Source organism: Haliotis cracherodii, unplaced genomic scaffold, assembly GCF_022045235.1.
Source record: "Haliotis cracherodii isolate W230 unplaced genomic scaffold, xgHalCrac1.p SCAF_13, whole genome shotgun sequence".
Classification (NCBI taxonomy): domain Eukaryota; kingdom Metazoa; phylum Mollusca; class Gastropoda; order Lepetellida; family Haliotidae; genus Haliotis; species Haliotis cracherodii.
Genome location: NW_027266268.1, coordinates 28,007,453 through 28,034,736, shown reverse-complemented (window position 1 = coordinate 28,034,736; position 27,284 = coordinate 28,007,453). Strand labels below are relative to the sequence as shown.

Here is a 27,284-nt window from a genome sequence, read left to right as displayed (position 1 = left end):
TCAAGTACATTTCTGGTGTGGACCCAGGAACATTATCACGCATGGTCTGTCGCCAAACACACCTTGGCATAGAAGAATTGAAGGATTGAAGGACAAATCTGAGGCCTTTTGGAACAATTCTTCCCAAACAGTGTCATCATCAAGGAATTGTCTACTGATGACAACCGAGGCTGCACTGGATGCTCGAATGAAGCCAACTGATGTAGACTGCAACATGACTGATAGCTGCACAGTGTATTGAATGCTGTACATAGCACCAACAAGACCAATGATAAAATTATAGGTCAGCATTGACCATCTAAGGGACCTTGCACTCGAGTTACTATCCTCTTCAAGGGCAATCAGACTTTCCACAAACAACATCAAATGATGATTTGGGATTTGGGATAGGGAATTTGAACGTCTTGCTGTTTCACAGAGTTCTGGGGCGGTGGGGTAGCCTAGAGTTTAAAGCGTTCGCTCGTTACGCCGAAGGCCCGGGTTCGATTTCCCACATGGGCACAATGTGTGAAGCCCATTTCTGGTGTCCCCCGTCGTAATATTGCTGGAATATTGCTAAACGCGGCGTAAAACCTCACTCACTCACTCACTCACTCACTCACTCACTCACTCACTCACAGAGTTCTGTAATCTTCTGTCGATGCCCCATTGCTGACTCCCTCAGTGTTGCTTGTCCTTGTTCATTGGTTGAAATCTGTCTGACAGAAAGAGAAATACGCTCTTTAGTTTGTTTCTTTGTTGTTTAACGCCGCACTCAGCAATATTCCAGCTATATGACGGTGGTCTGTAAATAAATCGAGTCTGGACCATACAATCCAGTGATTGACATCATGAGCATCGATCCACGCATCAACTAAGTCAGCGAGCCTGCCCGCCCGTTAGAGTGCTAAGAAATTGATTACTTCTTCAACATGACCTCTAAGTGCAAAGTTTTGTTCTCCATGCACATAATATAAGTGTTTTTTCAACAGTCTGCTTGTGAGCATTAGAGAGTTGACAACAGATGTAATCTTGACTGTACGTAACAACCTCTCTTTTCTACGCAGCAGTGGTGAGATTGAAGCTTGATTGGCGTCTTGATCAATTTTCCTGCATTTGCCCAGTCATGAACATCAGATCCTATAAATGTACCTTTGTGTCTGCCATTTGCCTAAAGAACACATGGTAAACACTTCGATAAATGTAAAGAATTTTTTGACACTTTAATAAAAACACAATGATTGAACAAAATCATTGAATCAGCGAAGCAATTTGCGTTTTGGCTATGAACACAAGGAACGCAAACAGTAGATAACGTGAAATATCTCGTTTTGTTTGTGCGTTTTGTTTTTTTGGGGGGAGGGGTTGTTGTTGTGGTTGTTTTGGTGTTTTTTTGTTTTTTTGTAATTGGTTCTTTTTTTGGGAGGGGGGGGGGGGGCGGCTATGCATATAAAAGAAAATAATCTAAATTCAATGTGATGATTTTGATAGAAATTTTAAAGCGTAAGCACTTGCTTTTTCTGCTGATCTGCTGAGCAATTATTTACAATACTAAACTGGGGAAAAAACAAATTATTCGTCGCCTATGGAGATATCTTGTACAGTCATCCGCATGTGTTCTTACAACAGTGATGTCGGTGACACATAGTTGTGTTGAGTATCACACGACATTCCTCATTGCTCTAACGCAGAGCTCGGGAATGTGGGGTCCGACTTTTAGCATGCTCTGGTTCATCAACTGCTTATCTCATAATCACCAATCTGTTCTGTCGTCTTCCGAACAGGTGAGGGGCGGTCGGGTAGCCTAGTGGTTAAAGCGTCCGCTCGTCACGCCGAAAACCCGGGTTCTATTCCCGACATGGGTACAATGTGTGAAGCCCATTCCTGGTGTCCCCCGCCGTGATATTGCTGGAATATTGCTAAAAGCGGCAAAAAAACATACTCACTCACTCCGAACAGGTGAACAAGGGTGTTTCTTCAAGTTTGTTGATTTGCCATTGTTGCAACATCGATTACCTATATATTGGATTCTATATGATAGGTAAACCACAGCAAACCCTGGTTCTAAGTAAGTATTTGCTTGGCTGGGAGGGAGTGGGCTTGAGGATTGGTGGCACGGGTGGCCCAGTCGTCTAAAGCGCGGCAATTCGTTGTGTAGAGTTGCGTCCCTTGCGACCTGCATCACTTTCCCCTTCACATTAAGCTGACACGCCGTGATATAACCAGAACACTGTCTAAATCGGCGTTACACTCAACTCGCTCTTGGCTAGGCGTCGTCCACTATCGTCTACATCCAATTTTACCTGCAGTCATATTTGAACAATGTTATGTTTCGGTGATCTCGGCGTAAAACCATACTCACTCACTCACTCACTCACTGATGAAACTGGACCTGTGAAGATCCGGGACCTGTGTCTTCGGCAACCCATGCTTGTCGTAATAGGCGACTAAGGGGTTCGGGGGTCAGGCTTGCTGACTTGGTTGATGCATGTCTTCCTAATCCAATTGTGTTTACCGATGCTCATCATGTCAATCGATGGATTGTCTGGTCCAGACTCGATTATTTCATATAGCTGGAGGGTTGCTGAGTGCGGTCTCAAAAACCAAGAAGCATACATCACAGATGTAATTATGCAAATCAATATGACAGCGGAGAGTTGACGGATATATTTCCACTTGAAATCAAGCCACTTATTGCGCATTGACAATCATTCAACGGGTTCCATTGGGAAATGGTTGCAGATAGATGAAATGTTTTGATAGTACACAAAGGTTCGTCTTTGAAATATTCCAAAGGCGCCGTCGGTGCACAATGACACACAAGTCCACGACTTATGTGACCAGAAGTTGTCGCTGGGGCCAATTCTAACCAGGAATCTCTCGGGGAGACTAGCATAGGTCGCTGAAATATTCTTACCCGTAATCCTTACGGCATGAGACCATAGGTTGTTAAGGACCAATTCCAACCCGGAAGTCCCTCGGGGAGACAGGCATAGGTTCCTGGGGACCTTGTCTAACCCGGGATCTCCACGAGGAGACAAGCATGAGTTGCTGAGGACCAGTACTAACCCGGAATCCCACGATCAGCACTAAGGCAAGTGGCGGCATCTTCATAAATAGCTGATAGAAGCTACCATCTAAAACACCACAGGTGTTAGTTATCGGTTAGCGACAATCATGGTGTGTGCCTAACCTAGGTGCTGAATGGTTGCACTCAGATAAGATGAAATCTATGGCTAAAAAATCAACAACATTAGTCTTCCGGTAGTCCATTGGCAGTTGAATTATCTACGTTAAGAAAAAACGAAACAGTTACATGTATCTAAAAATCCACATCACGAGTCATTTTGGCTGGCGTCCGCCTGCCTTCGTGATTTAGTTACTATATGAGATGCGGCTGCCCTGAGCGTGTCTATAATGGATTACGTTTGTGGAGTAAAATTGCTTATTATTTTTTAATATTATCCCCTTCGAGGTCCACACACTTCCGCCAAAGATACGGGATCTCATTGAACATTCTCCGTATTCACCAGATTTGGCACCGTCAGATTACATCCTCCCGAACTTGAAGGAAGAACTGGTTGGAAAGCATTGTGCAAACTCACAACTCACAACTCAACAACTCATCTTTCCTAAATTTTCCACAACGTATAGCCTTGATGTTCTCACCCAAATGCCTCAGTAGGCATAATACTGAATATTAATGGTCCGACCTTTCGGGAGGTATAGTTTCATTCCTTCGGAATACCAGAAAACCGAAGTCATCACCTCGCCAAAATAATAAAACAGACTTTGCCATCTTCGGAGGGAGAGACGTTATTTTTTTCCACTGTTTTGACTGTCACCAAGACTCAACCATTTATTTTCTTTAACCATCAAATCAGACAGTAAATCAGCCATCTCGGACCATATCAGCAACTCCCTCAATCACAACATCAAGTGGGAAAATATCCAAATCCTCTCCAACAACCTCCATGACTTCACTAAAAGAAAACTAACAGAAGCAGTCCACATTCGCCGCCACACGCCATCAATCAACAGAGATCAAGGCGATTTCATCACATCGGCCTACTGTGAACTCATTGAGCAATAATCGCCACACCTATGTAAACTTGGCTTCATGTGTCTTATTGCCTTCCACCTCATGTGTTCTCTGCCCATCATGTTGTTTGTTTGTTTGTTTGTTTGTTTAACGCAGCACTCAGCAATATTCCAGCTATATGACGGCGGTCTGTAAATAATCGAGTCTGGACCAGACAATTAAGGGATTGACATCATGAACATTGATCCACGCAGTTGGGATCGATGACATGCATCAACCAAGACAGCGAGCCTGACCACCCGATCCCGTTAGTCGCCTAGTCGTCTAAGGCGCCGCGAATCGCTGTGCAGAGTTGCGTCCCTTGGGCACGCTAGAAACCTATGATTGTGGGTTCGAATCCCGGTTCGCCCCGATTATGTTTCTAGGTTTGTCAGCATCATACCTGTCTCGTGGGTTTCACCAAAGTGGTAAACGTCTGAGACCTGCATCACTTCGGGCTTTCACCAACATTAAGCTGACACGCCGCGATATAACTGGAATACTGTTAAAAGCGGCGTAAAACCTAACTCACTCACTCACTACCCCGGATCTCCACGGGTCTGTTGTTACATTATTATCCTTCTATTGTCATTACTTAACCTAGTCATATTATCCCACTCGTGTATGCAATCGTTGTTACTGTTTGTCATCTACTGTTAATTCTCCACCTACTATATATATTCTGTACCATGCTCATTATTCGGCCTTGCATGACAACGGTTTAAGGATCTTTTTCCGAAACGTCGCCTTCCCAGTAATTAAAGAAGTTGTTATCTACTTTGTCATCCGTCAACTTCTAGGTAATGCCTATAAAACAATTCGTGTTTATTCTCACCAAAGATGATGGTCAGGAGTACAGAATATTCCAGCAATATCACGGCGGGGGACACCAGAAATGGGCTTCACACATTGTACCCATGTCGGGAATCGAACCCGGGTTTTCGGCGTGACGAGCGAACGCTTTAACCACTAGGCTACCCGACCGCCCCTCTACGTAGGAATTATTATCTCCTACGTAGGACTTAGTATCTCCTACGTAGGAGATATTAAGTCCTACGTAGGAGTTACTAAGTCCTATATTAAGAGATATTAAGTCCTACGTAGGAGTTACTAAGTCTTACGTAGGAGATAGTGATTCTAGTCCATACTAAGTCCTACATAAGAGGTAATAAGTCCTACGTAGGAGATACTAAGTCCTACGTAGAAGATAGTTATTCTAGTCCATACTAAGTCCTACGTTGGAGATAGTAATTCTAGGCCATACTTAGTCCTATGTAAGAGATAGTAAGTCCTACGTAGGAGATACTAAGTCCTACGTAGAAGATACAAAGTCCTACGTAGGAGATACTTAGACCAAAAAAAATCACCATGACCCCACTACGCTACCGTAGCATTAGCTTTGTGATGTGTGGTGAGTCGTCGATCATCAATAATCATATCCTGTATTTTATCAACATTTCTTAACAGGTCTCCCTGATCTTGTATCGTCTTCGAGGTTATCTCGTCCACCCTCTCTTGTGTTCGCCATGTCGAGATGGCTGTTTTGACGCATCACTGTGCCGTTTTGACGCGTTGCAGTTTCAGCTAAGAACCATCTGTAGCTTACAAATAGGAAGCGGCTGATCGAGTGTGTACACAGTTCGAGTGACAAGGGACAATGTAAGCAGTCTGACATGTATTTGTAATCTGTTTCTATTCGACATTAGTGCCCACTAAGACATGGAGTAAGAAAGCAACTGATACCGCAGCATGTAAATCAGACATGTGGACTTGCCTGCATCCGCTATTCACGGATCGAAGGCCATGTTTACCTCGTTATGCCCTTGTAATGCTTGTTGTTTATCGTAGCTATGTATCACAGTGGGAATAAACATGTCGTGACGGCTATTGTCGGGAGCAACCGTGATAAACGATCTGTGAATAACATCTCTTATAGGGCTGGGACGAGTCCAAAATTACTACCCGGGTACCCGACCCCCCTATTACCTGACCCTACCCCCTGTTAACTGACCCTACCCCCTGTTACCTGACCCTACCCCCTGTTACCTGACCCTACCCCGGTACCCACTGTAGGTCTCAAGATGTGACCTACAAAATGTCTGATTGGGAATTTTTTTTACCGCAGCCCGGGCAAAAACTGTTTTGATACAAGTATCAATGATCAGATCATGCGTACACTGAAGTTGACTGAAGCTTTTAATATCTTTACTCAAACATATACAAGTCAAAAGGAATGTGTGCATCGTCAGAAAGAAATGGGAACATTAGCGACTTGTAGTGTAACCACCGAGCTATAGTGAGTTTTTGTGATTAAACAATATATCACGTGACTAACCTATTCAGGACCTACCCGACCCGAGTTACCCATCCCAGCCCTAATCACTTATGACTCTTGCCCAATCGTCATACAGTAAACTACGGTTATTACGAATACGCTTATAACGAACTGACAGATATAACAAACTTACTTTTTGGTCCCAACTATTTGCTATAGTTATGCTGTATATATGCTTATAACGAAGTACGGTTATAACGAACTAAAATTAGTAGTCCCTTTGAGTTTGTTAATACCGTACTTTACTGTATAACAAAAACGTATTTGCGATAATACAGTTTTTACGATTAATGAAGTTGTTTTGTCATCCGTTTACCTATCATTTATGAATATAATCTTCACCTAGAGCATGGACCCTAAATCGTATTAAGTTTCCATGCTTAGAGACGATATCTGCCGAACGTCACTTGTCTCAAAAACAAACAACCAGTTTTTGTGAGAATATGTCGGACGCGAACCCACAACCTTCAGTTTGTTATGCCGACAGCGAACTGACTGAGCTACGTCCTCACTGTTAAACTTAGTGCGAATTACCAACTCATGTGTGATTCATTACGGTACTGAACATAAAGGGTCGACTAGGGGACGGATACGTACGAGGGTTACGGGTTTGGCTTTCTTGGGACCTTACTCTACAGACAGTCACGGGTGATCCCGATGCCATTTGGGACACTTGTCCCATTCTGTAATCTACAAGATCTCGTGTAGTGAGGGCTGAGCCTATATGGCGCAAACGGCTCCGGGCAATTCAATTCGTTCAGTTCACATGTACACATGAATGACAGGGTTTTAATAATTCATGGGGTGATTTTGTCCCAGAAACGTGTGGGAGGGAACACCGTAATGATAACATCATAATAAAGAACTAGGAAGGCAGAGGCATGGATACTGACGCCACAAGGGTGAGTCGGCTTTGGAATCATTGCTGACGAAGTGTAGGCCTAGTGAGTGAAAATGGCTTGCGTGGAAAATTCCATGCCAGTTTACTATAGCCAAAACATTTGACATGAAACTACTTCATCCTGCTAATACAACGTTTTTTGTGAGAGGAATAAATGCAACAAAAAAAGTGAAAACAATAAGATAAACACAATACCCTGACACACAGGTTTATTTGCACTCTTTGTCCCTTTGAAAATGCATTAGAATTGTTTACAACCCCTTTCTCAGCTCGTATAGCCTTGTATCCACTCTTGTCAATACAAATCTTATCCGTGAAGATCCGGGATAGAATAGGTCTTCAGCAACCCATGCTTAGCGTCATAGGCGACTATGCTTGTCGTAAAAGGCGACTAACGGGATCGGGTGGTCAGGCTCACTGACTTGGTTGATGCATGTCATCGATCCCGACTGCGTGGATCGATACTTATGATATTAATCACTGGATTGTCTGGTCCAGACTCGATTATTTACAGTGAGTGAGTTTGATTTTATGCCGCTTTTAGCAATATTCCAGCAATATCATGGCTGGGGACACCAGAAATCGGCTTCCGACATTGTACCCATGTACAAAACTTTGGTGTGTCGAGCGAACGCTTTAACCACTAGGCTACCCGACCGTCCCCGATTATTTACAGACTGCTGTCATATAGCTGGAATATTGCCGAGTGCAGCGTTAAACAACAAACCAACCAACCAAGCAATACAAATCTAATTGTTTTATTACAAAACAAGTCCACGGGAGATAGATAATATTTGTACCGGCGACGTATTGAAATAAACTGCATTTCTGTGTGTAATAATGAAAACTACAAAATCAAAAAAAAAAATGTGCATTTTAGTTCCCATTTGCAAACCATTCATCCCCATTAGTTAAGTTAAAACTGAAATAATAAATATATTGAAAATAAAATGCTTTCATAAACTGGCGCCTGCTATAAAATGCGCCGCTATATTTAGTAAACAAATATTGAAAACTCACAACATCACTGGGCTTTTTCAGTGACATCGCATGTAGAGATAAAAGATTACTGAGGGGAGCTTATGCACACTTGATGACCCCTGACGGCCCACTTCCACTGGCTTCTTCAGAAGTGTTTAGTGTTGGTCACCTCGTGGTTCGATTCCCGACATGGGTACAATGTGTGAAACCCATTCCTTGTGTCCCTGCCATGATATTGCTGGAATATTGCTAAAAGCATCATAAAACCATACTCACTCACTCACTCAGTCAGAGACGTTTAATAATCATTCACATTCTGGTCTTTTTATTTAGATGAGGCGCAACTTCCGTCAAGCTGATCAGTTTGAAAATCGTCAGTACGGAGACACTCAGTATGATGACAGTCAGTACGGAGGTCATCAATACGGGGACACACAGTATGATGACAGTCAGTACGGAGGTCATCAATACGGGGACACACAGTATGATGACAGTCAGTACGGAGGTCATCAATACGGGGACACACAGTATGATGACAGTCAGTATGAAGGTCATCGATATCAAGATGGCCCTTCATCCAATCGACAGGCTACGTTTGTGGAGCTCCTGAGGAAACAGAGTGATGTCATTGATAAACTCACCGATCGCGTGAGCAACGTAGGCATGGGGCAGTCTGGTGGCTATGACTACGAGTATGAGGAGGCGTACGAAGAGCCTTACAACTATGAGTATGAGGGCTATGAAGATCCATACTATAGTGAAGGGATAGGTCCTGGCCCAGTGAGAGTACGAGGCAGAGGGATGGGACAGCATGGCTTGGTGAGTCTTTCTTTTGCTTCCTCTGGTCCTGACCGTCTCCGTGGTCCAGTTGTAGAGCGTCCGCCTGGAGAGCGGAAGGTCCGGGGTTCGATCCCGCGTCATACCATAAGACGTTAAAAGATGGTACTTGTTATAACCCTGCCTGACGCTCGGCATTAAGGGGCTAAAACAAGGGCTTGGAGTCAGGATACTGTGTTTGAGTGGGATATTCATGTTAAACTGCGGCATAGTATCTCAGTGAGCTAGCACTATAAATTGTCATCAGTCTGGACTAGTACAAGCAGCCACACACACACGTGCAGGCATGTCGTATATAAATGCAATAATTTTGGACGCGATGTTAAACCCAATTTCACCTCACCTCTTCAGGTCCTAGAGTCGACTGGTTGGCGTTTTGGCACGTATATTGTATTGCAATATATCACAACATGGAAAGTTGTATTGCAATACATACTGCAATACCTATTGTGGCTCAAATGATATGTATTTGTACTGTCTTAATGGTACTTCTTCATTCAATAATCCAGAATTGTGAAGATCTCGGGTAGAATAGGTCTTCAGCAACCCAAGCTTGCCATAAAAGGCAACTATGCTTGTCGTAAAAGGCGGCTAATGGGATCGGGTGATCAGGCTCGCTGACTTGGTTTGTGCATGTCATCGTATACCATACGCGTGTATCGGTGCTCATGATGTCAGTAACTGGACTGTCTGGTCCAGACTCGATTATTTACAGACCACGAGATGGGTAGTATGGAGAAACAAGAATACCTATTAAATCATCAACATGGAATGTTTATGTCAACAGCGTGAAACGTCTGCCGTTTACTTGGTTCACATAGGAACTCCGTCCATCCAAATGCCTCAACATTGCTCAAGATAGCAGAAAAAATTATATAATTTTTTATATATTAATTCTTCAGTGACTATTAAAAAACATCGATACACAAGGGTTGTATTGCAATCCTTGTATTACTGACAGCCGTATTGCAATGTTATCATGTTATGGTTATATTTTTTATATTGCACTCCCCTGGAATTGACTATGATAAGTCTTACCATCCAATCTGAATGCATTTTATGGGTGAACAGGGATGGAAATTACCAGATGAGGACCTTGGGGGGAGGCACATAGGGGGAGCAGGGAATGGGTCCCTATGGCAACGGGATGGGAGGACGACCAATGGGCCCCAGGGGAGACGACCACCCCTACAAGAGAGACAGCCATGGAGGCAGGGTCTAGGCTGCCTCGCTGTAACGACATGGAGTAATCTGATACTTTAACATCGAGGGATTCTTGTCGTAATCCAAGTGTTAAACCATCAAGATACAGATGGTCTATGTCTATCTTTGTTGACATTTTCAGCGATAGAAAGTAACAGTTTTAGTACACTAGTCCTTATAAGAATGACATATAGCAAAACCCTTAAAAATGGAAAATTTCTACTTATCCTTCTGATATCTTTACTATTGGGCAGTTTGGCAAGGACTGCAGGACGAGTGCCAATTTCTATGATTGCTTTTACTGTGCAGTAGTTTTCATATGATCCTGTGTTTACAGGCCAGAGGACCTCGGCCAGTGATGGATTACAGAGGGGGACCCAGGGGAGGACCAAGAAGAGGACCCGGACGAGGACCGCGGGGGGCACATAGGGGAAGCAGGGGAATGGGTCCCTATGGCAACGGGATGGGAGGACGCCCAATGGGCCCCAGAGGAGACGACCACCCCTACAAAAGAGACAGCCATGGAGGCAGGGTAAGGGCTGCCTCGCTGTAACGACATGCAGTAATCTGATATTTCGTATATAAAGTAAACAGTATAAAGAAAAATATTATTCATTCATTCTGGTAATTGATCAGAATTCAGAGTTCATTAATCAAAATCTGTGTCTACCAGGTTTAAAAACGGTCCCTAGCACTCTACTCTGTCACTTACTTGTAAGGGGCAACTTCCCTGTAGGTATTCAGGGTAAGATGGAGTCCCCAGATCCTATGGTGGTCGTAACAGGCGACCAAATAGTGAGGCTCAGTGGCTCGATTTATATTATGTCCCAACAGCGTGGATCGTTGCTCACAATATTGATCACTGGATTGTCTGGCCCAGACTTGATTATATACAGGCCGCCGTCATATAGCTGGAATGTTGCTGTGGATAGCATTAAACAACAAACAAACACCTGCGGCAACTAGATTGGATTGTGTGGTCAAGACAGGGCAGTTTGTTGATTGTGTGTCCTCATGCTTTGACTGCGTGTCATGCCATGACTACGTGGAATGTTGCTCAAATCAGTGATTTAAGTCTCAGGTCCAGACACGATTATTTATAGGCCAAAGTGCTATTGCTTGAATATTGCTGACTGTGGTATAAAACAACATTTACTCATCAGCTCATCATATATAGGGGCCAATCGGATAGCCTAGTGGTTGAAGCATTCACTTGTCACCCCGAAGCCCAAGGGTTCGATTCCCAACTAGGTACAATGTGTGAAGCCCATTTCTGGTGTCCCCCCACCATGATATTGCTAAAAGTGGGGTTAAACCATACTCACTCACTCATCATATATAAAACTTATATACTATCTATTACAGATATGATAGTGAGTGAGTGAGTGAGTATGATTTTACGCCGCTTTTAGCAATATTCCAGACATATCAAGGCGGGGGACACCAGAACTGGCTTCACACATTGTACCCATGTCGGGAATCGAACCTGGGTCTTCGGCGTGATGAGCGAACGCTTTAACCACTAGGCTACCCGACCGCCCTTATAGATATGATACAGTATCTCAAATTTGTGCAGGACTTGGCCAGTCAGACACTTCTGTGACATCTCTTCTTACAATATGTTGCACAGTTGGCAACAAGCCCGTGAAGATCCAGGGTAGAACTGGTCTTCAGCAACCCATGCTTGCCATGAAAGGTGATCATGCTTTTCATAAGAGGAGACGAACCCGATTGGGTGGTCAGGCTTGCTGACTTCATTGATGCTTGTCATCTTATCCCAAGTGCGTGGATAGATACTCATGATGTCAATCACTGGATTGTCTGGTCAAGACTCTATTATTTACAGACCGCTATCATATAGCTGGAATATTGCTGAGGGCAGTGTTAAACAACAAACAAACACAGTTGGCAACATGGTACACTGATCAACCAATCAGAGTGTGTCTAAATCAGGACAAGGAAGTAACAATTCACTGCCATCAGTTGGATTGGTCATACTGGCATTGTTAACTATTTTTTAAGCTACATTTTGAACTTTTTATGTTTATGTTGCCTCACTTTGCTTAGGGGCTGGTCATTTATTATAGCAGGGGTGGGTCATAGGGTGGGGCGGGTCATCAAAAAAGCAGGATCATAAAAAAAATTACATGCATTTGGGGAGGGTCATGAAAAAAAGGAACAATAAAATATAAATTGCTTTTGCATTGTGTCTTTGCAGGGAGGGTCATGAAAATAATGTACAAGGACATGTGGAGGCTCATCCAAAATTATGACAAGTATTCGGGGAAGGTCATTATATTTTGTATGCTAGTGCATCAAAATCCTCTGACACTTCACCCACTCTTGGTTCAATTATTAACTACCTATTTGACTCCTAAACGTGATTGAATCTTTAGAAGCAGCAGGCATTTTGCGAGGACTTTTCCCAGGACATTTGACAATACATGCGGCAATACATGCAGCTGGGTTATTAATTCAGTTCTTTCTGTTCATAACTCCCAAATAGGACATGTGTATTTGTTTCTCAACATGATCAAAGAGAATATAGGTACTGTGTGGAATACATGTATACATTGTTTGAAGTTAGGCATGCAAGGCCAAGCTGGTATTAGCGTTAAAAGGTAGAGCTTTAGAAGATCCCTATACAAGACATGCTACAGCAGAAATTTAAGTTTGATAATTGTGAATTTCAAGCTTTTCAAGATTTGACTCTCAAATTTTAGTCCACTACTTGATAGTTTTAATTCAATCATGATTTGACCAAAATTTTAGTCAATACATGATAGTATGAAGCTTTTCAAGATTCGACTGTCAAGTTGTAGTCCATTACTTGATTATTTCAAGCTTTTCAAGATGTTCTACCTGGGTAAGTCTGTGCCGTCGGCCATCGCTCCCCCTCCCACAGTGTCGCCACGGCAACCCAGTGAAGTGTTTGTTCTGTCTGTTGCAGGCCGACCCCAAACAGTGTAAGATGATTGCTTGTACCTCGAAACAAAGCTGCCTTCCATCATAGAGACATTAACATATAGTCATTGTCACGTCCGAGACGTGGTAATGAGGCAATCAGGACTGTGGTTGTAGCCATTGGTTGGCCTGGACCAGGCCATGGTGAAACTTTGAACAAGCAAATATGGTCACAGGACTGTGGGCCACCGTACAGAGTTTGATTCAGCTTAGAGAATATGTTCCATGTTGTAACCATGGTAACGTGATGGAACAGTGTTCGGCAGTAAATTTGTAATTTATTCTGTGTTAAGCACAGAATATGTTGATGTGAATGTATTTCATGGAAGTCTTTTTTAGGATGAAAATATTTTCAACCGAGGATTACGGTGTTGCCTTGCCAGCTGATCAGGCATTTTCATGATGTAATTTTGAAGATGGTAAAAATGGAAAGAAAACGGTCTTATTCTAGTTCTCCTAACTGCCACTCTTCATAAGCTATCAATAGTCTTACAATCTATGTGGAGGAGTAGGAATCTTCCAGGGACCTTAGTGACCTCAAATTTGTTAAAATCTCATTGCTTCCCCCAAAACACCCCCAAATTATGGACCAAGCTCCATTGCAAAGAAGAAAAAATAGCCATTCTCATCCCTGTATGTTCAACACTGCTTGTGAGTTTGCTCTGCATAAGAGCTTGAAGTGTATATTTCCAAGTGAAAATATGGTCAGTAAAGAAAACCAATAATTCAGCTCAATCAGCATTTTCAATCTGGCTTTACCGATCCTTACCATTTCCACAGCCTTATAAGGTCTTGCTTCAGTGATGACATGTGATATTAACATGAATAATGTTATTACATCCGTTGCAATGAAAGGGAAAATGTAGTTAAAATTATGAAAATGTTTAGTTGAAACTTTAGAAAACAAATTGAAAAGCTTAATGTTTTTGAAATTTGGAAATCTTGAATATGGTTCCAGATCCCCAAATGATTCCAGATATTTTGAATTCAGATGTTCACGTTGTGGTATGATGTTTACCATGATAGAGTACTATAGATACAGTAGCATGTGTATGGGAGCAATAGACATGTCAGTTCCATTCCTTTTCTTCAATAATCGCACGCCATTATTTAAGGAAGAGAATTTATGGATGTCAACTTGTTTTTATGAGGAACACAACGTTTCAGAGTATATGCTTACCCCTTCATCAGGTGATGAAGGAACGTTTCAGAGTATGTGCATACTCTTTCATCACATGACGAAGGAAAATTTTGGAGTATATGCTTACTCCTTCATCAGGTGATGAAGAAACGTTTCAGAGTAAGTGCTTACTCCATCAGGTGACGAAGGAACGTTTCGGAGTATGTGCTTACTCCTTCATCAGGTGATGAAGAAACGTTTTAGAGTATGTGCTTACTCCAGCAGGTGACGAAGGAATGTTTCGGAGTATGTGCTTACTCCTTCATCAGGTGACGAAGGAACGTTTCGGAGTATATGCTTACTCCATCAGGTGACTAAGGAACGTTTCGGAGTATATGCTTACTCCTCCAACAAGTGATGAAGGAAAGTTTCGGAGTATGTGCTTACTCCATCAGGTGATGAAGGAACGTTTCGGAGTATATGCTTACTCCATCAGGGAACGTTTCGGAGTATGTGCTTACTCCATCAGGTGACGAAGGAACATTTTGGAGTATCTGCTTACTCCTTCATTAGGTGATGAAGGAACATTTCAGAGTATGTGCTTACTCCATCAGGTGATGAAGGAACGTATCAGAGTATGTGCTTACTCTATCATCAGGTGACGAAGAACGTTTCAGAGTATGTGCTTACTCCATCAGGTGATGAAGGAACGTTTCAGAGTATGTGCTTACTCCATCAGGTGACGAAGGAACGTTTCGGAGTATATGCTTACTCCATCAGGTGACTAAGGAACGTTTCGGAGTATGTGCTTACTCCTTCATCAGGGGATGAAGGAACGTTTCGGAGTATGTGCTTACTCCTTCATCACTTGATGTGATATATACTCCATATACTCCAAAACATTGTGTTCCTCATTAAATTGACATTAAATTCTTTTCCTTATGTGTATCACTTCTAAATGCCTTTCAAAGACTTAATGCCATTATTAGTTTCATCGACATTGTGTTGCAGGTAAACTCTATCTGGAAGCCATGAAGAAGAATATGGTAAGAATGCAGTTTTCATATTGGTAGATACCCGTTTCAACATAGTCTGTTTGAAAGCAGTGCTTATTGCATCCTCCCGAGGCAAGAGAGTTTACTGACTTTAAAAGTTCAGTTTCAATCCTTTCCGAACTAGGTTGGAATTCCTGGGCTCGATCGTAGCGCCACCAGTGGCTATTATGAGTTATGTCCCTTCTATGCCTCTCCTTTGGACCAATCAGATTCCACCTCTCGTATCAGTTGCATTCGCTTCAAAATAAACGGCAGCACCCATTCAAGACAATCTGATCGATAATCAAGATCAATATTGCGATAAAACGGGTATTACATCGCAAAGTACATCAAATCATGTAAGCTCCTAGATTAAAAACATAAAAAGATTTGGAAAATATCTGCTGACAACGAGTTGGAGGTGCAAATGATTTACAAATCCTGCAATTGACCAAAATCTGCACGACAATTTACGAACCGGATTCCGATTTCATTGCGCGATTGTGATTGGCCTATGTATAGATTCGTTAGTCCAGCCAAAACGTAACTCCATAATACCAGACTAGTTCGGCAAGGGTGGAAACTTGACTATCATAGTCAGTTAACTCACTTGCCTCAGGAAGATGTGCTTGTTGCTGTGGGTGTCTCGGGATCGGATGGTCAGGCTCGATGAGTTGGTTGATGCATGTCATTGATTCTCGTCAGAGTTGACGACCCTTGAAGATCTGGGGTAGAATAGGTCTTCAGCAACCCATGCTTGTCGTAAGAGGCGACCAATGGGATCACTGGTTTGTCTGGCCAAAGTTCAAGTATTTCTGAGGGGGCGGTCGGGTAGCCTAGTGGTTAAAGCATTTACTCGTCACACCAAAGACCCGGGTTCGATTCCCGACATGGGTACAATGTGTGAAGCCCATTTCTGGTGTGCCCCACCGTGATATTGCTGGAATATTGCTAAAAGCGGCGTAAAACCATACTCACTCACTCATGTATTTATGAGCCACCACCATAGAGCTGGAATATTTCTAACTGTGGCATTAAACAAACAAAGAAAATACATTGTTCAAAGCAGTGTTTTACCAAACTCGTGCTCTCACTGACAACATGAATCCTTTATCATTCTATTTACCACATGTGGTCCTGGTGTGGTTATCATCGTCCCTCGTACAGTTATGGGTTAACATTTTTCCCCCTTGTTGTAAGAGCATGTTACTTGCCAGGGTTAACAGTTTTCCCCTTGTTGTGAGAGCATGTAACTTGCCAGGGTTAACAGTTTCCCCCTTGTTGTAAGAGCATGTAACTTACCAAGGTTAACTGGTTTCCCCTTCTTGTGAGAGCATGTAACTTGCTACGGTTAACAATTTTCCACTTTGTTGTAAGAGCATATAACTTGCCAGAGTTAACAGTTTCCCCCTTGTTGTAAGAGCATGTAACTTGCCAGTGTTAACAGTTTCCTTGCACTACTGATGTGTTGTGTTTGTGTGCAGCCGACCAACCCGGACACCCTGTCTCTCTACTGTCCTGGCTGCAGCTACCTGGCCCGAAACAACATGGTGAGATATAACACAATGTGGTGAGATATAACACAATGTGGTGAGATATAACACAAGATGGGGCGATATGGCACAAGATGGGGTGATATAACAATGTGGGGAGATATGACACAATGTGATGAGATATAACACAATGTGGTGAGATATAATACAATGCGGTGAGATATGACACAATGTGGTGAGATATGACAATGTGGTGAAATATAACACAAGATTGAGATATGACACAATGTGGTGAACTATAACAATGTGGTGAGATATGACACAAAATGGTGAGATATAACACATTGGTGTGATATGATACAGGATGGTGAGATATGACACAATGTGGTGAGAAAAAACACAATGTGGTGAGAAAAGACATAACATGCTCAGATATAACACATTGGTGTAAGATATGTCACAGTTTGGTAATAACAGATATAACACAACAAGCAGAGTGAGATATAAGACAGAGATGGCATGGATCATTACTCATCACTGTTTTTTGTCCAGACTCAATTATTTGTATGCTGCAGTAGTGATATTGTTGGAATTCTACTGAATGCTGCGCAGCCTAATAACATTCACTCACTCCATGAATTTTATATCTTTAATCTAACTGGTATTCATGTTAATATGACTGAGATGCTCTTCCGATCAGCATCTACTACAAGTCACTTGTGGACCATGAAGATCTGGGGTAGAATAGGTCTTCAGCAACCCATGCTTCCCGTAAAAAGCCACTATGCTTGTCGTAAGAGGCAACTAACTGGATCGGATGGTCAGGCTCACTGACTTGGTTGATGCATGTCATCGTATCCTAGTTGCGTGGATCAATGGTCATGATGTCAATCACTGGATTGTGTGGTCCAGACTCAATTATTTACAGATCGCCATCATATGGCTTGAATATTGCTGAGTGCAGCATTAAACAACAAACAACAAACAAACAAACAAACAAACAAACACAGTTGGCAACATGGTACACAGACAGACAGACAGACATACAGACAGACATATCAGTCACTTGCCCTCATGTCGTCATAACCACTGCAGGACTTCCTGAACCACCACAAGTCACACACTCACTCCAACCAGATGGCCCGCGTCGAGGAGATGCCGCCGTACATCACCAAGCAGGTCCATGAGGCAATTGCAAAGATCTTTCAACAGCGCAAGGATCAAAAGTCACTGATGTAAGTTAGGTCATGACTGGACAAACACTGGGGACTTTGGGGCATAAAAATCCCATGCTGCACCCCATCATTGTCTGGGTGGTGCATGTACATTGTAACCCATGTTTCTAGTCAAGGTAAGGTCCAGTAAGGTCCAGTAATCTATGCTTTACTCAATGTAAGGAATGCATGGCAGATAAGGTCAGAATAGGTCCCCAGTACCCCATGCTTCTGTCCCTGTTGGGATTCAGGGCAGAGTAGGTCCCCAGTACCCCATGCTTCTGTCCATGTGGGGATTCAGGGCAGAGTAGGTCCCCAGTACCCCATGCTTCTGTCCCTGTGGGGATTCAGGACAGAGTAGGTCCCCAGTACCCCATGCTTCTGTCCATGTGGGGATTCAGGGCAGAGTAGGTCCCCAGTACCCCATGCTTCTGTCCCTGTTGGGATTCAGGGCAGAGTAGGTCCCCAGTACCCCATGCTTCTGTCCCTGTTGGGATTCAGGGCAGAGTAGGTCCCCAGTACCCCATGCTTCTGTCCCTGTGGGGATTCAAGGTAGAGTAGGTCCCCAGTACCCCATGCTTCTGTCCCTGTTGGGATTCAGGGCAGAGTAGGTCCCCAGTACCCCATGCTTCTGTCCATGTGGGGATTCAGGGCAGAGTAGGTCCCCAGTACCCCATGCTTCTGTCCCTGTTGGGATTCAGGGCAGAGTAGGTCCCCAGTACCCCATGCTTCTGTCCATGTGGGGATTCAGGGCAGAGTAGGTCCCCAGTACACCAGCCTTCTGTCCCTGTGGGGATTCAGGGCAGAGTAAGTCCCCAGTACCCCAGGCTTCTGTCCATGTGGGGATTCAGGGCAGAGTAGGTCCCCAGTACCCCATGCTTCTGTCCATGTGGAGATTCAGGGTAGAGTAGGTCCCCAGTACCCCATGCTTCTGTCCCTGTGGGGATTCAGGGTAGAGTAGGTCCCCAGTACCCCATGCTTCTGTCCCTGTGGGGATTCAGGGTAGAGTAGGTCCCCAGTACCCCATGCTTCTGTCCCTGTGGGGATTCAAGGTAGAGTAGGTCCCCAGTACCCCATGCTTCTGTCCCTGTGGGGATTCAGGGCAGAGTAGGTCCCCAGTACCCCATGCTTCTGTCCCTGTTGGGATTCAGGGCAGAGTAGGTTCTGAGTACCCTTTGCTTTTGTCCCTGTGGGGATTCAGGGCAGCGTACATCCACAGTACCAATGCATCTTTCCCTGAAGGGTTTTTGTACCCCATACATGACCTGGCTGACATTGTAATCTCACCCGATGCTTGTGCTATCGACCACATGAACATGGCACAATAAGCCTTGAAATTGCAAGATATTTGGCGCTTAAAACTCTGCATGGACCCAATGTTTTTAATACCATATATTGACTCGTGAACATCTAGGTTAAAATAGGTCTACAGCAACCCATGCTTGCCGTATAAGGCGACTATGCTTGTTGTAAGAGGCGACTAACATGATTGGGGGGTCAGGTTCACTGTCTTGGTTGATGCATGTCATCGTATCCCAATTGTGTTGATCGATGCTCATGATGTCAATCACTGGATTGCCTGATCCAGGCTCGATTATTTACAGACTGCCGTCATATAGCTTGAATATTGCTGAGTACAGCGTTTAACCACAAACAAACGAATACCATATTTTAATGATTTGGGAAGTTGGCCAAGGTCAAAATGTTCTTCTTGTGTTCAGGTACTGCTCGATCTGCGACCTTGACCTACACATTCCTTACTCGGACCATAAAAACTTGGAACTTCATAAGGTGAAATTTTTATGTTAATCATATCACATATTTGTCTGGTCAGTCTGATAACAGTCTTCGTCATTCTTCAAGTTTCTTCAAACTATTCGCAGTGAATTATCAGATAGTTTTAATTTGCTAATGAGTCATTGGCTGATAAATGTCCAAATATCACAAATGTCCTTTTGTTGTAAGGGGCAACTAACAGCGTCAGACTTGCTGATCTCTTGAAGATACGGGGTAGAATAGGTCTTCAGCAACCAATGTTTCCCGTAAAAGGCGACTATGCTTGTCATTAGAGGCAACTAACGGGATCAGATTGTCAGGTTCGCTGTCTTGGTTGATGCATGTCATTGTATCCCAATTGCATGGATTGATGCTCATGATGTCAATCACTGGATTGTATGGTCCAGACTCGATTATTTACAGACCGCCGTCATATAGCTGAAATGTTGCTGAGTGTGGTGTTAAACAACTAACAAACAAACAAAGTCAAAATACAATGTTAGAATAACTGGGAATTTAGATAAGAACAATTTATAAATCCCAAATTTGACCAAAATAACACATGTATTTTCCCGATGTGCCTGCCAGGGGCTCTTAGTTTAGAATCCTTGATAAATCCCTGAGTTACCTCAACCATGTTAAGTGGTCTAGTGGTAGAGCGTCCGCCCGGAGAGCGGAAGGTCTGGGGTTTGATCCCCAGCTGCGTCATACCAATAGACGTTAAAAGATGGTACTTGTTGTTACCCTGTCTGGCGCTCGGCATTAAGGGGCTAAAACAAGGACGTGTCGGCTCGGAGTCAGTATACTGTGTCTGAGTGGGGTATTCATGTATCTGCGGCATGGTATCTCAGTGTACTAGCACTATAAATCGGCATCAGTCCGGACTAGTACAAGCAGCCACACACACACACATATACATGTGCATGCACGTCGCTATATAAGTGCAATAATCTTGGATGCGACGTTAAACCCCATTTCACCTCACCTCACCTAATCATGTTAACGGGGCGGTCGGGTAGCCTAGTGGTTAAAGCGTTCGCTCGTCACGCCGGAGACCCGGGTTCAAATCCCGACATGGGTACAATGTGTGAAGCCCATTTCTGGTGTCCCCCGCCGTGATATTGCTGGAATATTGCTAAAAGCGACGTAAAACCAAACTCACTCACTCACTTAACCATGTTAACCCTTTAGTTTAAATGCTAATCGGTTTTCAACAGATAACTAGCTACAGTTGGCCCGGTTGAATTCTTCAAACATTTACTTGTCATTTGTCCAACTGGAGGTCAGTGTCTCCTGCTTCCAGTCTGATTAGTCTTTGGGCAACTGGTATATGCTGGAGATGTTGCTGACACAATTGTATTCTATCAGTAAACACTGTTATGCTCTATTTCAGATTCGCTGTAACACAATAAAGCTTGGATGTATAATTTGCAAGACCAAGCCCTTCAACAGTTTCCCCGAGTACAAGGCCCACTGCAAGATTAACACTCACATAGAGGTAGGCACCTCACATCTTAACATGTTCAATGCTCCGCTTGTTAAATGGTGTGAACAAACTTAATGTGACACACATTTATGACCCACCATTTGGAAATGTAAAGTATATTTTCAAGTGGTATGCACTACTGAGTTATCTCCCTTCACTGAAGTTAATTCCAAGGGGCACAACTTCAGTGGAAAACTTATATTCTTTTTTTATTTGTTTATGATCTAGTATATTGTGTGATATTGAGTGCTTGGTTAGTTTACAGAAAGAGCTCAAGAGAGATTATATTTTTTCTTGTGAATGTTCAACTCATTGTTTTACTCTGAAGTATCTATGTACCTTGATAATTTGATATATTTAGTATGACTCTAGGCTCTATATTATCACGATATCGGTAAATCTAGTAATCCACGCTCCCTGTTGACTGTTTGCTAGTGCGAGTCTAAGCACAATATTTCATCGCTTGATCGACTTGTGGTACGTCACAGCTACTCGTAAGACTAAACATTAACTGTTTTATGATAATTTCTGGAATATTGTTGATGTGGGATTACCCCTAAATCAAAACAAAAGAACCCATTTGTTTAGACGAAGTCCCTCCACCCAACCTTGGTCGTATGCATACTGATTTGTGTAATCCAAAACAGGAAGGGATGTAAACAAATTAATCTACACATATCACACCACAAAATAGCCATACCGCAATAATATAGAGTTGCCCGCCCTTGAGTCGCTTATGACAAGTACTTTGAAATTCAGAATCGATCAATCCTGATCGATGTGTCATAAAAGTTGAACAAAGAATAGAAACATTTTGGGTTTATCATATTTCATAGGTCTGTAAGTGTGCGCCATTACGATCCATTATAAATTAACTACCACAATGATATAGAGTACCATCCTACAGACTATCTGTACGATCAAGCAGGAATGAAATGTGAGAAATGTTTACAGATTTAGTACTTATATTGTGTTACCACTGCTGTTGTCATGGTAATAGGAGACCCTCTCTTGGGGAGAAGTGTGCAGAAACTGTTTCGCTAAGTAGCACTTAAGAAGCTGTAGCATCAATAATGACAGGGCTGACTTATACATTTCAGTATCTTTGTTCTTTCAAACAAGCCCATTTCTGGTGTCCCCGCCGTGATATTGCTGGAATATTGCTAAAAGCGGCGTAAAACCATACTCACTCACTCCTTCAAACAAGGGGGCGGGGGGGGGGGCACGGGTGGCCCAGTCGTCTAAGGCGCGCGATTCACTGTGCAAAGTTGCGTCCCTTGGGCACACCAGAAGCCTATGATTGTGGGTTCGAATCCCGGTTCGCCCCGATAATGTTTCTAGGTTTGTCAGCACCATACCGGTGCCTGTGGGTTTCAGTGAAATGGTAAACGTCTGAGACCTGCATCTCTTCGGGCTTTCCTCCCACATTAAACTGACACGCTGTGATATAACTGGAATACTGTTAAATGCAGTGTTAAACCCAACTCACTCACTCATTCAAACAAGCGCACCTTTGCTTGTTCCAAAACATTGAAAGAATAAAGATGTCGAAATTCAAGTCAGCCCTGTTGACAGCTTCAGGTATTAGGTTTTGTCAACTGAAGTTATATCCTGTTCCAGAAAGCTGAGGTGGAGAGAATGAAGAGCGATGAGCTGATTGAGAGGTGCACTCAACTGGTGAGTAGACTTGAACAACCTACTGCACAAACTACACATCAGAAGTCACAGTATTGTACCGCAGTATCGTAACACCACTTAAGTTTGAGGGACCCCAGTGGTTTGGGTGACCCTTAGATCTTAACATTTAGGCATACGTGAGAAAAGATGGAAAAGAGTTCAGAGAAATCTATTTCACGTTAACATTCATATTCAATAGATAGAGAGAAATAAGATATGTGTTAGTCATTATGGGGGGAACAGCTTTGCTACAGAATGTAGGGTTGGTTTTTGGTTTGTTTTTCCGCAATCAGCAATATTCCAGCTATTTGACGGCAGTCTGTAAATAATCGAGTCTGGACCAGACAATCCAGTGATTGACATCATGAGCATTGATCCATGCAATTGGGATACAATGACATGCATCAACCAAGTCAGCAAGTCTGACTCCCAATCCTGTTAGTCGCTTCTCACGACAAGCATAGTCGCCTTTTGCAGCAAGCATGGGTAGGGTGACTCCAAATAAATACCTTTCTATGTTGAAATGATGTGTTCGATCACTTGTTCAACATTGAAATCAGAACAGTTATGATATATTTTGTTTTTTTAATGTGTTTAGTCATTTCAGTGGTCGGTCAAAGTCTGCGAAAGGTCGTTCTGTCGTGACCCGTAATGGGATGTCCTCAGATCTTTGTTTAGCGGCAACGAGAACTTAGATCTGATTTCAGTGAGATTGGTCCATTGCTGGGGTACAATGATCACCATCATCAAGGGTCCACTTGCACAGAGCTATCTTAGCGCTAAGGCAATCATAACTCCCATACTCTAACATAAACTTGTGATCATTATACCCCGGCAATATGAACTGTTGCTCTTCCTGTCAACTGCTGGAATTGTCTGACATCCTCATTTACTTCCCGGGCCTCGTTTCACAAAGCAATCTTGGCGTTAAGACGAACTAATTCCACACTTTAACATAAACTTATGACAGTCGTAGGGGTAAGATCACTTTGGGAAACAGGGCCAAGAACACTGAGATTTGCTGTGGCGTAGAAGTCAAGAAGAATCATCCATGTCTGTAGTTTGCAGTAATCTAAATCTTCTTCCCACAAGTCAGAGATAGTACATTTAGTAAGACGCTATTTGTCTGCAAATAAAATTTCTAAAAAACCAACAAAAATTAAATTTATATGTACATGTAGTTGAAGAGATGAAAGAATCCCTCTTTGGGGTCGTCAGTAAGTTACATATCTAGATGCTAGTTTGGTGTGTAAACTCCCGTCCGGAATACCGTGGACGGTGATAGTATATTATAGCTTTCATGTGAGGATCGCTCATCATCCCTGATTCCCTGCCTAGTCCTAGTCAAGTTGAATTGATGAAAGAATCCCTCTTTTGGGTAAGGAGGATATCAATTATCAATGGTTTTCATTCCAGAAAGACTTTCCTCCTCACAAAGATGGTGTAGCCTATGGTGAGTGTTGTATGTGGTATGGTTCAGATGCACCCACCCTGTTATATTTTGAACAAGAGTGAGTGAGTATGTTTTTTTGCTGCTTTTTAGCAAAATTCCAGCAATTTTAGGGCGGGGGACACCAGAAATGGGGTCACACATTGTGAATCGAACCCAGGTCTTCGGTGAGACGAGCAAACTCTTTAATCACTAGGCTACCCAATCGCCACTGATGAGCAAGAAGGGTTTGGGATCATGAATATTTTTGGAAATATTTTTATGAAATTGTGTGTTCAGTCTTAACTACCAAAAACCAATATGATATTTATGATCCCTAACTTTTTTGTGTGCAGTATAGAAAGATAATCTTGTAAAAAGTCATCTCATAACCAGGGCCTCGTTCCACAAAGCAATATTAGCACTAAGATGATCGTAACTCCCATACTTAAACATAGGCTCTTAATGATCGTAGCACTAAGATTGCTTTGTGGAATGGGGTCCGGCTTCTCTGGACAATCATGGGGGACTATATAGGACTGGTGCAAGACATCTATCAGTTGTCCTCTGGCAGTACGCAGTCTCATCATGTCTGTCACATGACTAGATCATGTCTACCCAAACTTGGGTATTTATTTCAAAAGGTTGCTCCATAATTTTTTTGTTAGTTTTCTTTTTCTGCTGAAGAAAACATGAATATACAAATAAAAATATAATAAATATAACTAATATCATAAATATATTAGCAAGACCTGAAACCAGCTGTTGAGTGAGAGATGACCGAGGGACACGGTCTTCTGTTGCAGCTCAGAGCAGCGTGGTCCATGTTGAGGGCATGTATTGTACCTTGTGTAAGAGGTTCTTCGAGACCCAGGAGGAGGCTGACGCCCACACCACCCACAAGTCACACTACAACCATGTCCGCGTGAGAACATTGTGTTACTGTTATGGAAGTATTAAATATGGGGACTATTTATGCAACTGATGATATATTCATTTCACAGTCAGCCTGTTGGGATTCTATGTTAAGTTGGTGCCCACTGTTCTGTTTATGTTGTTAGAGGTGGATGGATCAGGGGATCAAGCAAGATTGTATTATCATACTCCGAATATAGTATCACGGTGCTATTTACGTTATGACTTACACATTGTTCAACCAATACAAATGACTTCCCTGATTTTCAGGACTTGTTCTTCAACAAGAACAACACCGAGGAGGTGGACATGGGCGAGTACCCGGAACCCAAGACAAGCAGCATGATAACCAGCGGTCTCAAGCTGGAGGACATGTAGAGGACAACCGGGTTCTGGGGAGGACTAGTGGACACTTGACTAGTCTTTGGCCGACATGTAAAGGACACTCAGGTTCTAGGGGAGAACAAATGGAAACTTGAGGTTGTCCTGGGTCAACCTCTGGGGGACATGTTGAGAACACTCAGGTTCTGGGGGAAAACTGGGGGACACTTGGGGTTGTTCTAGGTCGACCTCTGGAGGGCATCTTGAGAAAACTCAGGTTCTGTTGAAAGACTGGGGGACACTTGAGGTTGTCCTGGGCCGACCTCTGGAGGACATGTTGAGAACACTCAGGTTCTGGGGGAGGACTGGGGGACACTTGAAGTTGTCTTGGGGTGACCTCTGGAGAACTGGCTACCACCAGGATGGTCCCTGCACTGAACAACTGCCACTCAGTCAATTCTGTCTCCCTGTGTGTCAATTCTTAAGCAGTTCTATGTTAACAACAATGTTACATATCTGAATGCATACATAAGTGTATTGACAATGTTTCGGGGGGTTTTCAATATTGTCTTTGATTTGATTGTGTTCATTGTTGGCCTTCATTTTTTTTCTTATTTTTTTTTCAATTTACTGAGTTTTAGATTCATTCCGACAAAGTAAATGAGACATCATCATCCTTTAATGGTTCAACCAAAGGTATATATATGCCTTCGACAAACACTTGACATTTGACATGTTAAGGAAGTTTTCCTATCATCAAATGAATAGTAGCCTAATTGATGTTCATATGAATCAGTTCGAAAAACTGGTGTTTGAGATATATAAGCAGAAAATAATATATTACAATTTATGTTCATGCCATTTTACATGTCGACCTTTGATAAAGATTCGTGTATCGTTTTGTATCTACCCATATCATGATATGATACAAGAATAGGTCTTCAGCAACCCATGCTTGTCGTAAGAGGCGACTAACGGGATCGGGTGGTCAGGCTTGCTGACTTGGTTGATGCAGGTCATCGTATCCCCACTGTGTAGATTGATGCTCATGATATCAATCACTGGCTTGTCTGGTCCAGACTTGATTATTTATATTGCTGAGTGTGGCGTTAAACAACAAATAAACAAACACTGATGGCGCAGAATTTTGAGATGCACCAAACGTGTGGTGGAATTACCCATTGTTTAATGTGTGTTTTATTAACACTATTTATGCTCTGGAAGTGTCAATGAAACTATTAAATTGGTATAATGGTATGCAAAAGACCCATATTGATGCAATGTGTGTCCCCAGCCATGATATGGTTGAAGTATGAAATTGTTTGACAGACATTTCTTTGAAGTTGACAGCTGACGAAGTAGAGGCAATTTATGGATAATAAACTTCTTTATTTACTGTGAAGGGGACGTTATAGATCCTTATACCCTTGTCAAGCTAGGCTGTATAATGAAGATGGTACAGAATATATAGAGTAGGTAGAGGATTAAATATTTTGTACCTTGTTCCTTTTACAGCCTTGCTTGACAACTGTTTAAAG

The 27,284-nt window shown here is 42.8% G+C and overlaps 1 protein-coding gene across 1 annotated transcript; it reads left to right on the top strand.

The window, feature by feature from the left end:
* Positions 1-5,652: 5,652 nt before the first annotated feature.
* On the top strand, positions 5,653-27,117 carry LOC139459136 (uncharacterized). Its single transcript, XM_071240587.1, has 13 exons — positions 5,653-5,719; positions 8,611-9,096; positions 10,655-10,849; positions 13,268-13,283; positions 15,413-15,447; positions 16,920-16,985; positions 18,024-18,163; positions 19,864-19,933; positions 21,312-21,416; positions 23,025-23,081; positions 24,498-24,534; positions 25,317-25,435; positions 25,696-27,117. Exons 2-13 carry the CDS (start codon positions 8,611-8,613, stop codon positions 25,801-25,803), a joined length of 1,434 nt encoding a protein of 477 aa, XP_071096688.1. The 5' UTR covers positions 5,653-5,719; the 3' UTR covers positions 25,804-27,117.
* The last annotated feature ends 167 nt before the right edge of the window (positions 27,118-27,284 follow it).